The 14229-nt window shown below is 31.3% G+C and overlaps 1 protein-coding gene across 1 annotated transcript; it reads left to right on the top strand.

Moving 5' to 3' along the window:
* Window positions 1-8401: 8401 nt before the first annotated feature.
* Window positions 8402-12794, top strand: LOC112741882 (uncharacterized). The gene is made up of 9 exons (XM_025791048.2): window positions 8402-8654; window positions 8839-8963; window positions 9760-9825; window positions 10306-10359; window positions 10443-10505; window positions 10764-10826; window positions 11879-12043; window positions 12234-12398; window positions 12498-12794. The coding sequence occupies exons 1-9, from the start codon at window positions 8474-8476 to the stop codon at window positions 12633-12635; spliced, it is 1020 nt and encodes a 339-aa protein (XP_025646833.1). The 5' UTR covers window positions 8402-8473; the 3' UTR covers window positions 12636-12794.
* Window positions 12795-14229: the final 1435 nt, after the last annotated feature.

Consider the following 14229-nt stretch of genomic DNA (forward strand, 5'->3'; position numbering starts at 1 on the left):
CAGTACTCACTTCATACAAACCACTTTTATTAAGGCCCTAATAATTTTATCTTCTCCACTCCCAATTGTTGTTGCTAGCACACGCTGACTAGTGCCCTCAGAAATTAGAGTTTGATTCCACAGACTATTAGAAAGTATTAAGTCCTTGACCATCAACAGTGGTTGATTTTGTAGATTGAAAGTTTCAGATGGAGGGACAACGCAAGGATGTGGAGGAACAAGTCAAAGATCGCTAAAGATTCAGATACTAGACCCATCACCCACTACAAGAAACATCATTAAAATCAACAGCCAAATCGACGGCTAGACCGTCGATAATATTAAAAATCACTGGCAAAATCGACGGCGATGGTGGTCGCTATTAAACTTGTCAATTTTTCAAAATTCTAATAAAATCGATGGCTTGCCAGACCGTCGATAATAATTCAATAAAATCGACTACCTTTCCGTCTATAATATGAGTTTGAGAATTTTACCTGTTTAATAAAATCGACAGGTTTACCGTCGATATTATTATAAATAATCGACAACCTTTTCGTCGATATTTGATTCATTAAAATTGACAAAACAGCTGTCGATTTAATTATTAAACTATCGACAAGCATGTCGTCGATTTTTTATTTTTCTTTGTCTATTTTAAATTTAAAAAGCAACAAGAGTGTCGTCAATTTTAATAGCCATATTTTTTATTTTTTTTATTGGAAAAATAGTTGATAATTAATACAAATAAATTTTTAAATATAGAAATAAAATTTATACTAAATATTAGATAACGAGACAACGAAACTTTTAAATATAAAAATAAAATTTGTACTAAATATTAGATAATCAATTTACAAACTTATCAAAAAAAATAAATAATCCTCTAACATAAAGATTCAAGACAACATAAATATGATAGTCCTATAGGCTATAGTATATAAACAGAATTACTTCTCCATTCTTAGTTGAGATTAGACATAATTTTATTTATTTTCATTTGTATTTCTCAAAAGCTTGTTCTACAACTTCACACTTCTCAGCACTATCCCGTATCCAATTCTTGTCTCTCTCTCAAACTCTCTAAGGAGTTATGTCGATGTTGTTGCTGCTTTTTCTTTTGGCTTGCACCATTCTTTATTTTCTCCATTATCAAAATGTAAGAAGCAGCAAAGCAAGCTACAAGCTACAAGCTTCTACCAGGACCTTCTCCTCTTCCCATCATTGGAAACCTACACCAACTTGAAAAGTCAGATTACAAAGAAAATAAATTCAATGCAAGTATACCTTATCTTCTGATATAGATACACTATTGTGTTGTGAACTATACCGAAGGCGGAATATACATTATAAGCACTATCACAAGCAAAGGTTTACATTGGAGATCTTGCAAATGGAAGCTTCAGGGAATTGTCTATATTGTATGCTATCATATGAAAAAATTTCACAAAGTATCTATGGATCAAGAAACAGTATCTATATTGTAAAATTCAGATACGAAAAATCTAATCGTCGATTTTTGGCGTCGATAATTACACTATTTCTTGTAGTGACCAACTCGCCAAACCAGCCCCTTTCAACAACCTTACGCCCTTCCAATATGCTATGCCACCCCACGAAGGTACTGTATTCATTATAGAACTGTATCAAAAATATTTACCTTTGACGAGTCTAGATAGGAGTGATTGTGCTGAGAGACAACTTTCCAACATTATTTTGCTAATAGCGCCAAATTCTAACCCCCTAGGTCCTTAAAACCTAGTCCACCTTCTAATTTCGGTCTTGTTATAATATCCCAACTAACCCATGACATTTTCACTTTGTACCTTTTTGACCCACCAAAATTTGGAGAGTATGTTGTGAATCTCCCTAATTAAAGTGTCAGAAAGATGGAAACATGATAATGAATAAATTGAGATAGACTCCCCAATAGTTTTGATTAGAACATGCTTGCCTGCAGAGGAGAGAAGTTTCCTTTTTCACCCTTGAACTCGCTTTCTCACCTTGTCTTTGATTTCTCCGAAGGTGGCCTTTTTTATTTTTGGATTGTAGATGGATGACCCAAATATTTATCTTATGTACCCATATGAGCAATTTTCAATTTCCGAGCCAATAGTAATTGAGAAGCAGGAGGAGTATTATTACTAAAGAATAGAGCTGATTTATACAAATTAACTTTTTGTCCACTGAACCCCTCGTATGACTGAAGAAGGCTGAGAATATTTTTACAACTATTTTCTGACACTTTGCAAAAAAGGATTGAGTCATCCGCAAATAATAAATGATTAACAGTAGGACATCTTCGATTGATCTGAATACCTTCAATGAGACCATTTTGCTCTGCCTTGTTTAGAAAAACCAAAAGGTTGACCTTCAACAACGAAAGAGTAAGAAACTGTAGTCACCACCTCCTATATCCAACCAATCCACTTAGATTCAAATCCCAGTTTCTCCAAAATGAACCAAAGAAAATGCCACTCAACACGATCATAGGCTTTGCTCATATCCAATTTAACAGCCATTTCAGTCGATAGGCCCTTCTTCTTTGTCTTTAGATAGTGCATATATTCATGAGCGACTAGGACATTGTCTAAAATTAATCTACCCTTAACGAAGACACTCTGATTAGGGCTGATCAGCAAAGTCATAAATTTCTATAGTCGATGGACTAGTACTTTAGATACAATCTTACACACAACTGAGGAAAGACTGATGGGTCTAACCTGTATCATATTCTTTGCATAAGAAATTTTAGGAATGAGACAAATTTGTGTATGGTTGAAGCTCTTGAGTAGTCTACCACTGACAAAAAAATTGCGGACAACCTTAAAAAATTCTTCCCTACTAATCTCCAATAGAATTGAAAGAATTTAGCCATAAATCCATCATCAACAGGGAAGCTCTGGGGTGAACACTAAAGACCGCATGTTTTACCTCATTAAAACTGACCGGTCTAGTTAATTTTCTGTTCATGGTTGCTGAAACTTTGGTTTCAAAATTTTTGAATGCATGTGCCAAATTAGCTTGGTCAATCGATGTGAAGATATCCTTGAAGTATGTTTCAGCTACTTGTGCAATTTCTTCACGGGTGGTAGCATACGTACCATCATTCTTTTCCAGTTTTTAAATTTTATTTCTCAGGATTCTAGATTTGAATGATTGGTGAAAGAAACTTGTATTTCTGTCCCCTTCTTTTAGCCATTTTACACGAGATTTCTCCTTCCAATAGCTTTTCTCCCTAAAGTAAGCATCCTTAAGTTTATTTTCCAAGTCTTCAATCTGTTATCCCCTTGTAATACCCTCCTCCCTGAGGATTTTAAGTTGAGATGTGAGTTCATCAATGTCCTTCTTCGAATTAAATTTGTTCTGTTGCTGCCATTGAACAATACGGTGCCTATAATGCTTAAATTTTTTAGCCAAAACAAACATTGCTGAGCCATCCACTTGTTCCTTCCAAGCTTTAGTGATAATTATCCAAGTTTCTTCTGAACCACATCACCTCTCCTGAAACTTAAACCTCCTTTTTAGATTTTTCCATGGCCAGATTTGTATTAAGGAGAATAGGCACATGATCTGAACCGTTTTCTGCAAGACGAGACAGCAAGGCTGACGAAAAATGATCCATCCACTCACCGTTTGCAAGTATACGGTCAAGCCACTCCCTGATCTGGTCCTACCCTCCTCGCCTATTAGTCCAGATGAACCTTCTCTCAATCATACCCAAGTCCTTCAGTCCACCACCATCAATAAAATTCACAAATTCAGAAATAGATGAAGCTGATTTTAACCCCGCTCCTTCCTTCTCATCGAGGCTCACTATACCATTAAAATCACCTATAATGATAACCTTTTCAAAAAAATTGTACAAAAGAGGAAAGCTATATGTAATGGGTAGACCGAATCCCATCTAAGCTATTTAAATGTATCCCAATCAGCCCCTAAGAGTAGTTGAAAGCAGGATCAGTTATCTTGACAGTTATGAAAAACTCTTTTTCAAAGTGAATCTCAACTGTCGTGTCTTCCTTCCATGCTAAAGCCAATCCATCAACTGTATCCGTCGAACTAACAATCCTCTAATCCATAAAATGACAAGATCTCAACTTACTTTTCACCAGACGAGATTGGTTTTCTGTTTCATATATAAATACAATCTCGAGAGAGTGGGGTTGGCACATTCCTTTAAAGAACTCTCATGGCGAATTAAAGGAAAGGAATAAAGAAGGGAATAAAAAAGGAATAAAAAAGGAATTGACAAAAGTCAAACATTGACTAGACGGCACAAGAACTCTGTTTTAGGAAAATTCTAGCAGAGCAATTTGAAAGAGTACGTACTCCACGTATATATATGCATCAAACCATTAACGATAAATCTTTAAATAGAATTTAGATCCGCAATAGATTAGCCCTTGACTTGCCAAATGGAAGAATACTGTAGAGAAGAAGGGAAAAAAAACTGATCCTTAGCTTATTCTCACTTTCAAACTTTTTCCCACAAGAGTAAAGAAGGGTGTTCTCCACCATACTCCACTCCTTGTCTTTGGTACCTTCCAGTTTTGTTGCCAGTATCACTTGCCAGCACACACGTGTCACTAACACCACTGTCAATCCAGCATCCCAGCACGCGTCTACTCTTCCTTCGACACCATCTACTCTCTCCAGCCTCTCTCATATGTGCATTAGGAAATCAAAACAAATTTTAATGAGTAAATGTCCAATTTGGTCCCCAAAATTCAAATCGCATATCAATTAAAACCCTCACTTTCATAAATGACCAACTACGTTCCTTAAATTGAGAAATCTGAGTGAACGGTCATCTTAACGGAGCTGATGTATACTGTTAAGTGCCAACTTGATATTCCAATTGTATGCTAACATGGACAAATGTTGAATCTGGCTCAAATTGATCCCCAAATTTGTTTTCTAATACCCAAATTAACCCATCTTAAATTATAAAACCCTAACCATCTTAAATTTTAAGAAGAGATGATAAAAATTGGAGGCGAATGAGGGTTACGATTTTGTAATTTAAGATGGACTAATTTAGTATTAGAAAACAAATTTGGGGGCCAATTTGAGCATATTAATGTACAGCTAGAATGTCAAACTAGCGCTTCACAGTATATATAAGCTCCGTTAAAACGACAGTCCACTCAGGGACGAACGTAGATTCATATTTCTCCATTTAAGGAACGTAGCTGATCATTTACAGAAGTTAAGAATTTAATTAATACGTGATTTGGATTTAAAAGAGCAAATTGGACATTTACTCAAATTTTAATACTAAGCGTAAAATTTAATTTGCCTTTATTCAAAACAAAAATGATCGAACCTTAATTTTTTAAAAATTTATTTAAACTAAAAACTCTCCTAATGACCATTGATTCAAAGAATTAATGTTATTCACTAACAATGTTCCTTTTCAGGATAATGATTCTTCTGACCTTGTTAATTTTTATGTAAATATTGTATATTGAAATTGATTCCTACGAATTATTTGTATGAGTTTTGGACTTATTGGGTTGATACTTTGTACGTTTAATTTGTATCATATTCTTTCTCCATAATGCGTAACATTTAGATTAAGGGACAAGGAAGAGAGAAACGAAAATAGAACGGAAAGAAAAAAAGAAGGAAACTCTAATGACGAAATAGCTTTGTTCACTTGTGTTCATGTATCCAGATTATTTGTGTATTCATTTTTTTTTTTTTGGACAGGATTTGTGTATTCATTTATTTATTTATTTGTTTCCTAGTATTTTTTCTTTGACTATTGTTCATGAATTCACATACGAGTTTTGGTTTATTGTTAGCAACTTTTTCATAATTGTTTATTTTTCTAGGTAAGAATGAGGGAAAAAAAGTAAAAAACACACATGCACTGTGACAGGCTTGGACCGTCAGCCCAGCCACCATTAGAACCATTAGACAAGGCGGACATGCATTTTTGGACCATTGAAATAAGTGAGGCCGAGCGAAAACCCCGTTTTATGATTAATTTCCTCTGTTGCGAATAAAAGTAAAAAATGGGCCAGTTTATTCAAAGTTGATAGCTTAATTGTTAGTTCTTGACTAATATTGTACACAAATCACAATACTAATGGCCTGTTGGATGTTTTATTAGAATTTTAAGTGATAATCTTCTTAAAAGATATTTTTTTGGGCTTATATTAAGGTTACTAATGAAAACTTTTTACAGAAAGCATAAAAAAATTTAAATTTTCAAAACACTTATTTTATATTTATTAAAGTAAAAGTTTTAAATTTTCTCCTATACAGATAAATAATTGCATTTAATTTTTTTTTGAATTGGATATAATCGAATTAAATGATTCTAGATAAAAAGATTTTTTATCGTTCTAGTCAAATACATATATAGTCTCATCATATGAGTAGTATTTATCGAATTAGATTAGTTTTATAATGATTTGAATGCTTCTTTTATTAGTTACGTATAACATATTGATTGTGGAATAATAATTGTGATGTAGTAGACTCGTTTATATAAATGTTGAACCTCTTAATAAATCGGTTTAAGTTGAATTAATTTATTTATGTTTTTTAGTCCTAATAAATCGGTTTAAGATAAACTGAATTACTATAGAAATGTATTTTCCTACTCGATCAATTTATCTTAGAATAATTTAGTAGGATATAACAAATCAATTTAACTCAAACGATTTAATCATTTTAAGTTACATCGATTTATATAAAGACAATTTAAAAATGATAATTAAAATAGGATAATCTGATAATATTAAATACCAATCATTTTAAAAGCATATTTTTTGGAGTAAATTATAAATGATCAAATTTGTCTTGAATAATTATTTATTTTTTAAATTGGTCTCTAAAAATTTTTTTAATTAAATTCATCTTTCAAAAATTTTAAATTGGTCATATTAGTACTTTCGTTATTTTTACTAATGACGTCAAAATTTATTGATGTGATACGTTAAGTGACATAATACTAACTACAACACATACTTGACAATTTTAATTAGCTGCTAACATGATAAATTTATGAGATTATATCAAATCAACCTCAAATTTAATAGGACCTTGAGGAATTAAAATTTCTCAATTTAGAATTAATTTGATTTAATTTTATAAACTTATCATGTTAGAAGCCAATTAAGATTTCAAGTATATGTTGTAGTGTCATTTAACATATTATATCAGCAAATTCTGACGCTATCAATAACAGAAGTGACAAACGGGTTAACGTGTCTAACTTAAAATCTTTGAAGTATAAATTTAATTAAAAAAATTAGAGAGACTAATTTAGAGAACAAATACTTTTTAGGGATGAATTTAACTATTTATTCATATTTTGCGAGATCATTATTCTTTAAGAGAAATACTAAAAAAATAATCAAAATTTATTATTTTTATTATTATTTTTAATCATCAATCTAATTTATTTAGTCCAATAATTTAATAATATATTTTAATTTATATTTTTAAATATTAATAATTAATTATTGACTAACTAATAAATTTTAATGGGATGCCAACGTTTTTTATTTTTTTAATTATTCTTATACAAAAGGGAGCAAACACCCATGCCGTCGTGAAATTTGATTAAGTCTCACATACATTCATTATTCAGATAGTCTTAGAAATAAATTAAGTCAATAAATTTTAATTCAAATACGCTGCCTCTTAATATTTTACCATATTTTGTTCTAATCTTTTTTATCCTTTGAAGAATTTTTTTTATCAATTTCTTAATACAGCCTTCTAAAAGCTTTACTATTGATTTAGTCATTTAATTCTCTTGTTTAACCAAAAAAAAAAAATATTGCATACATGTTTCTCCATTTAATTTGTTTTGACTAACAATAATGCTTGTCCCTTCAATTTAATTTACAAGAAAGTCTAATTTGCTCGAGGTGAAATGACAAATATTTTAAATATTCAACAAATAATATGCACCAAAAGGTAGGTAATGTTAATTTTTGTCGTATGAAATTATTTTTTTTGGTTGCTTTTTATTATATTTTTAAAATTATTACATATTTTTTAAAATATTTTTTCTCATAAATTTAAGAAAAAAAAATTGATCTTTAGCATTTTGGCCTGCCAACATTTAAATTTATGAAAATTTAAAAATATATTTAAATTTTTGACCTCTTCAAAATTTAAATATATGAATCCCTGAGTTTAATGTATCCAATTTTAAAAATTCTCTCATATACATTCGTATCAATAGTAAAAATGAAAGTCACATTTAATTTTTCTATTGTGTCTCACAGACCCACATGATTAATATGTCAAGATTTTAAAAAACTTAAAAATTTAAATATATTTTCAAATTTTTAAAAAATTAAATATATGCGAATTAAAACGTCAGTAACCTATTTAAATTCTCAAATACCACTTTGATATTTATAAAAAGAAAAAAAATTTAAATTTTAAAAGATTGGTTCATCTTTGCCTGTTCCTCTGCCTCATTGCTCTGTTTCTTCGTCTTCTGGTTCGTCTTCACATCATAATGAAAAAGAAAATTTGTTCTTCTTCAACGCCCTCGTTCATGCTCTCAATAATCTTCATTGTGTTCTTCGTCTCCTTCGTACTCATCACAATGTTACTCCACAGAGAGCGTCAGCACCAACAGCATCTTTTCTCTCTCACCACTCAGCTTCATCAACTCAACTCAAAGCTTTCACTTTTAGGTCAATCTTTTCCCCTCTTTTGCAGATTTTGTCACCCGAGCAACGATAATATGTGAATGCCAAAGAATTTTTTTAAGCACTTTAAAAACAAATAGTATATGCATTCTTCTTAATTTTTTTTTCTATTGCATGCTTAATTGTGGTTGTTGTTTTGATATCTATTCTTCATTTTACATCATGGAAGAATCCTCCATTGAGAAGATTAACCATGAATTGCAGAGTAAGGAGGATGATGTTGCTCAAATGGAGAATGTGATTTTGGAGCAAGAAAATATTGCACCCATAAAGAATACGATGGATTCTATTCAGGTGAGCTTTGTATATTTATCAGATTAAGTAATGTTCTAGAGCCCTAAAAATATTATTAAACATTGGTGAAAACTCACATGCATGCAGTTGGAAGTTGACAGATGAGAAGCTTTAGACGGCATTTTAGTCAAACCTGTCAACTTCATAGGAAGACAATACAGTAAAATGTGGATATTTTCAATGTAAATAATGATTATACATACTCAATTTATATTTCTTTTGTAATCCAAAGACAGGAAAACATAAGGTATATATTTCAGAGAAATAGGCAAACTGGTGAGAAATATGGCCAGAGTGTTTAGAGAATGGAAGGAAAACTGAAGAATGTGATTTTTAATTTTACTGATAATAGAAGAAGTAATGCAAGTGAAGAGCATGCTTAGATAGATTGAGTGTGAAACTAACTTTGTACAAATGGTTAAGTCATTTCATCAAATCTCTAAGTTAAGAAAACTCTAATCAATCTTCAATAGCATAGACAAAAAAATTTCTCACTTGCACTAGATTTATTCAAAAACCACCGATAGCGTGAGTCAAAGAATCAGAGATAGGTTACTACCTAACCAGAACTTCAGGGTTAAGAAGGGGAATTGCTATGGTATACCAATCTCAAGGATATCAACTGAATCAAATCTAATAATTAGCTGAGTTTATCATTGAAAGAAAGTTGTAAGGTTTTGTTGTGATGATAATGAAAAAACAAATTTTATGAGCATGATTTTGAGAGTGTACTGGTTTATCTTTCTGTAGAGAAATTGGATAACTTACGTTGCTAATCATCTTTGCTAATTTTTAGCCAAAAGGTTCTGAAGAAGGCGAGATGAGGGGACCAGATTCTCCAGATATTGAGCCTGAGAAGCAGGTTTGTTGTGTATTACAATCACTTATTTTTGCACCATTTTATAAATTAAAATGTAAAAAGAATAAAGTAGTCAAGTAGCCACTTGAGAATGTTCTAGAATGTCTAAGGCGACATGAAGAGAAGAAAATTTTTAACGAATCAGTGTAGTTTAGGTTAGTTGTAGCTCAAGGAGGTCTGATTCTCACGAAGAACGAATTATTGTCTAATTTTCCCTGTCAGTTTGGGTTGACAGACATATGATGAATCCTTGTAAACGGATGAAAAAAAAAAAAAAAAACAGGAATGCAACTATGAAAGTTTATACATAGATTAAAGAGGGCTTAAAGTATATCAATGTGTTAAACACATTTGACCTTTTGAGCTACTTTAACTGACTAGTGATTGCTTATTTAAGCATTACTATCAGCATCATATCTTCAAGAAGAGTTTCTTCTGTATGCAACTTTGTTCCAATTTAATCATGATTTATATATTAATCAGGATTTTCAAGGTTGGCTTCCTGAGTATCAAGATGTCAACTTAAGTCATTTTCAGGTAGCTTTTTAGCTTGTAGTGTATGCATAGCCATGAAGAAATAGAGTTTACTTCCATTGACTAATTAATCGTTTAAGCTGCAGTCTTTCATATTGGCTGAGTGGAACAACTATTGGAGGCCAAACTTGGACAAGTGCTTTCAAATGGTTTGTTTATTTATTTAATTACAACTTGAAAAGGGCATGATTTGAGAGGAAGACCTAAAAAGACCATACATAAGGTGGTCCAAGGAAATCTATGAGTCAATAGTCTCACCGTAGACATGATACATGATAGGGTGTAATAGCATCGTTTGATCCATGTAGCCGACCCCACTTAGTGGGATAAGGCTTTGTTGTTATTGTTGTTGTTGAAAACTGCATGATTTGATGATGTTTCGTCTTTTCCATTTGGTTAACTCCCAGATCTTCTTGAAAATGTCTCAAGTGCTAAGGGATGCTGGCCTTTGCATTGAAATGGTTAAGACTGTAAGTAATTTATGGCTTAATACTTGTTAGTTACTTGCTCCACATATGAATTGTCCGAGTGAAGTTTTTATTCATTTCAAGCTTGGAAAAACTGGTATTTGTCATAACATAATGTCTAGAATGAAGACCATATAATGCATCACCAACATTTTTATGGTGATGGAAGTTAAAAGGATTTGATCTCACTCAATTAAATTCCTTCATCTTTTTGTTCCTTCGTCAAGGTCAACTAATAGGCAACACTGAGTATGTTAGTTTCTGTTTGATTTTTTTGGGATATGATTATCCTTCTTGAATGAACTACTTGGTTTGATGGTAATGATTTTCATAGCATTCATAGTATATGTAGGGTCCAAGAAAAACCGCATCCAAAAGGTGTAATGTAAACAGCCTAACCTGATGCAAGTATTAATGGCTAATTTCACAACTTGAAATCCGGCGTGACATTGAGGTCACATTGAAACAACACAATTGTTGCTCTGAGATTCCTCCCTTCATAAGATGTTTGGAATAATATGTGATAACAGGCTAACAGCGAAGAGGAAAACACTAACATATTTCAAATTTGTAGCCAGGACTAACCAATCTATTGTCTAAGTTTACTTTAGAATAGATGTAGTATTTTTATCCAAATTATATCAAGTTAGAAGACTTCAATCAGAAGAGTTCTTCAACTTAGTCATTGAAAGATATGTGACATCAATTTAGTTAGATTTAGTCCAAAAGTTTAAAAATGTTAAAATTAATTTATAATGAATTTTAATCATTCAACAACTAAAAAATGATGTCACAAATACTTAGAGAACTAAATTAATGTTTTAGCAACCCTTTCGAAAACCGAATCGATCTCCTAAACTTTTCAATAGCACCAGGATTTTTTGAGGAAAAATTTGGGGTTTTGCTCATTGTAGTTAGAACCAGGTTGACCAAACCAACTTAATGTTTCCAAACCTTCATGATATATGAGTTTGTGGTCAACGACTTGTAAATTGCAATAAATTCCAATACTAAAATAATCACTGCTTAATTTTTTTTTATTGGTTTATCTGAAGGAGTGGATGCCATTCTTGAAGAATCAAGTGTACACGTTCAAATCCAATCTTAAGTCTCACTATGATATTCTAAGTGCTGAAACTGTTGAGGCCTATAAAGCGTCCAAGAACCTTTTACTATCAAATTTTGTCAAGTTGCAAAGATCAGCCACCCCCTTCATGCAGGTATGAATAAATCTAAATTATACCTCTTTTCTTGTACAATTTTTCTATAGCTAAGCATGATGCAGTAGTAATGAACTAAAAATCTTATTTACCCTTGTAAGCCTTCGTTAAGAACTAAAAATCTAAACGCACTGTATATGCTTGATTAAAACACTTTATTTATTTATTTAACATTTTTTTTTCTTGGAAGGAACTGATACCAGTTTTGAAGCATCATGTGCTGAATTTCATATATAATCTCAAGTTTCACTTTGACTTTATAAGTTCTGAAGCTGTTGAAGCCTATTATGCATCCAAGAAGTTTTTCCCTACAGATATTAACAAGTTAAAGAGATCAGCAACATCATTCATGCTGGTATAGATAAATTTACATACAAATATTTGCCCCCTTTTTTTTGTATATAATTATTATATGGTGGAAATTTTACCAATATTGTCTTGTAAATCTTGACAGGAGATGTACAATTATGCTAAGCCTTATATGAATCAAATTGCAACCATGGCAAAGATTTACTTTGATACAACACTTGTGATCCTTGGAATTATAGTCAAGAAAATCATTATACTATTTCATGACTTGTGGAATGGCTGAAAGGCTCTCATTCTATGGTGTTTGGAGGGTATATATCTAGCTAGATTTTGTTATAATGCATATAACATGATACATTAAAAGAATCTTGATTACATGGATGAGCCATTATATATTTTGGTTGCCAAGTGATGGGTACTTTCTCTCATTTTATTAGACAAAGATTCATGAATTGACCCTATGGTTGATACACTTGAATTGATCATCCAAATTTGTGTGAAGCTAAAATTTTAGGATCATTCCTTAAGTGTTGAGATATTGATTTAAGATGATGAATTGGCATGTTATAAGTTAATGCAATATATTATGCCTTAGGACTTGTTTGGGTGAGCTTCTAAGAAAAAAATTTTTTAGAATTATTTTTTTTTAAAAGATCTTATATAGAAGTAAAAGTAAAAAAGTATATATTTTTATCTATCAATTATGTTTGGGTATAACAATATAAAAATATTTTTTTATTTAGTTATTACGTAAAAAAGTATTTTTGTTTTGAAGAAAAAAATTTTTTATAAAAAGATGTAAATTGTAACTTCTTAAAAAAGATGTTTTTTTTTTTAAATTTTTCTAATATTTTTTTTACTACTAGAAATTTACTGAATACGTTAAAAAATTTTCATTGAAAAAAATATTTTTTTATCAACGTAATGCATCTAAACAAACACTTAATTTTAACGAAAAAATTATATTGGTTAAAATATCTATTAAAAGTTTACTAATACATGAATAATTGAACAGAATATCCTCAACCAAGATATCCAGGACCATTTGATTGCGATGATAAGTTTCCAGCCAGTTTTATGGCGATTAGTTTTTGTTTAGTTTGCTTGTTCGATCAAATCAATTTGTAATCTTAGTCAAGCTGTTGATCTAAACCAAAAAGATGCCTTATTTGTCAAAATTAACAGTCCTTGTTAAATTTTTTCATCATACTGAAAATATAAGGGGTTTGAAAATGTTGTGTAACACTGAAAAATAACAGGCAAATATAAAATTTAATTTGATACACAAAGTAAAATGGATAGCAAACAATAAATATTAAAATGCAGACTAAACATTATAACTAGAAAACTTGGAATCCAATTATTTCATCTCAAAAACACTTTCTTCTTCCATGCTTCTTCACATTGAATTTGGTGTTCTTTACTCTTGTATGCAATCTTTGATTTTTCGCAATTTCCAATATGGCATCTATTTCCTCCCCATATTCTTCTTCATAACACATAGCTCTCATTTCATCCCTTTTGATCCTAGCTTGATTTATTATTTGTTCATCCCATGTATTACAACGAACTGATCATCATCATAATAATAATCTATTAGCTCATGTGGAAGTCTTAAGTCCATCACACTCGCACAAATCTAGAGTTTGCAAATGGGGCCATCCATCGAGAATGGCGCGCAAACCGTGCATATCCAATCGAGTCATATGTAAAAAGAATTGTTGGTTAAACTTGAAGGATTTTAAGAGAGGAGTGTGCCGAGAGATAGCTTGTAATGCACGAAAAGAAACACGGTCGCAAAAGGTAAGATTAAGTTCCTCCAACAAAGGTAGCTTTTTAGTCATTTTAGACAATCCTTTGACTGTTATCTTGTGGTA

Source organism: Arachis hypogaea, chromosome 14, assembly GCF_003086295.3.
Source record: "Arachis hypogaea cultivar Tifrunner chromosome 14, arahy.Tifrunner.gnm2.J5K5, whole genome shotgun sequence".
Taxonomy (NCBI): domain Eukaryota; kingdom Viridiplantae; phylum Streptophyta; class Magnoliopsida; order Fabales; family Fabaceae; genus Arachis; species Arachis hypogaea.

What these genes read in the sequence shown, in the direction of transcription:
- LOC112741882 (XM_025791048.2), top strand. Translation starts at nt 8,474, where the DNA reads ATGAAAAAGAAAATTTGTTCTTCTTCAACGCCCTCGTTCATGCTCTCA. An exon ending in CTCAAAGCTTTCACTTTTAG is followed by an intron (nt 8,655 to 8,838) that starts GTCAATCTTTTC and finishes ACATCATGGAAG; the next exon opens with AATCCTCCATTGAGAAGATT. An exon ending in ATACGATGGATTCTATTCAG is followed by an intron (nt 8,964 to 9,759) that starts GTGAGCTTTGTA and finishes GCTAATTTTTAG; the next exon opens with CCAAAAGGTTCTGAAGAAGG.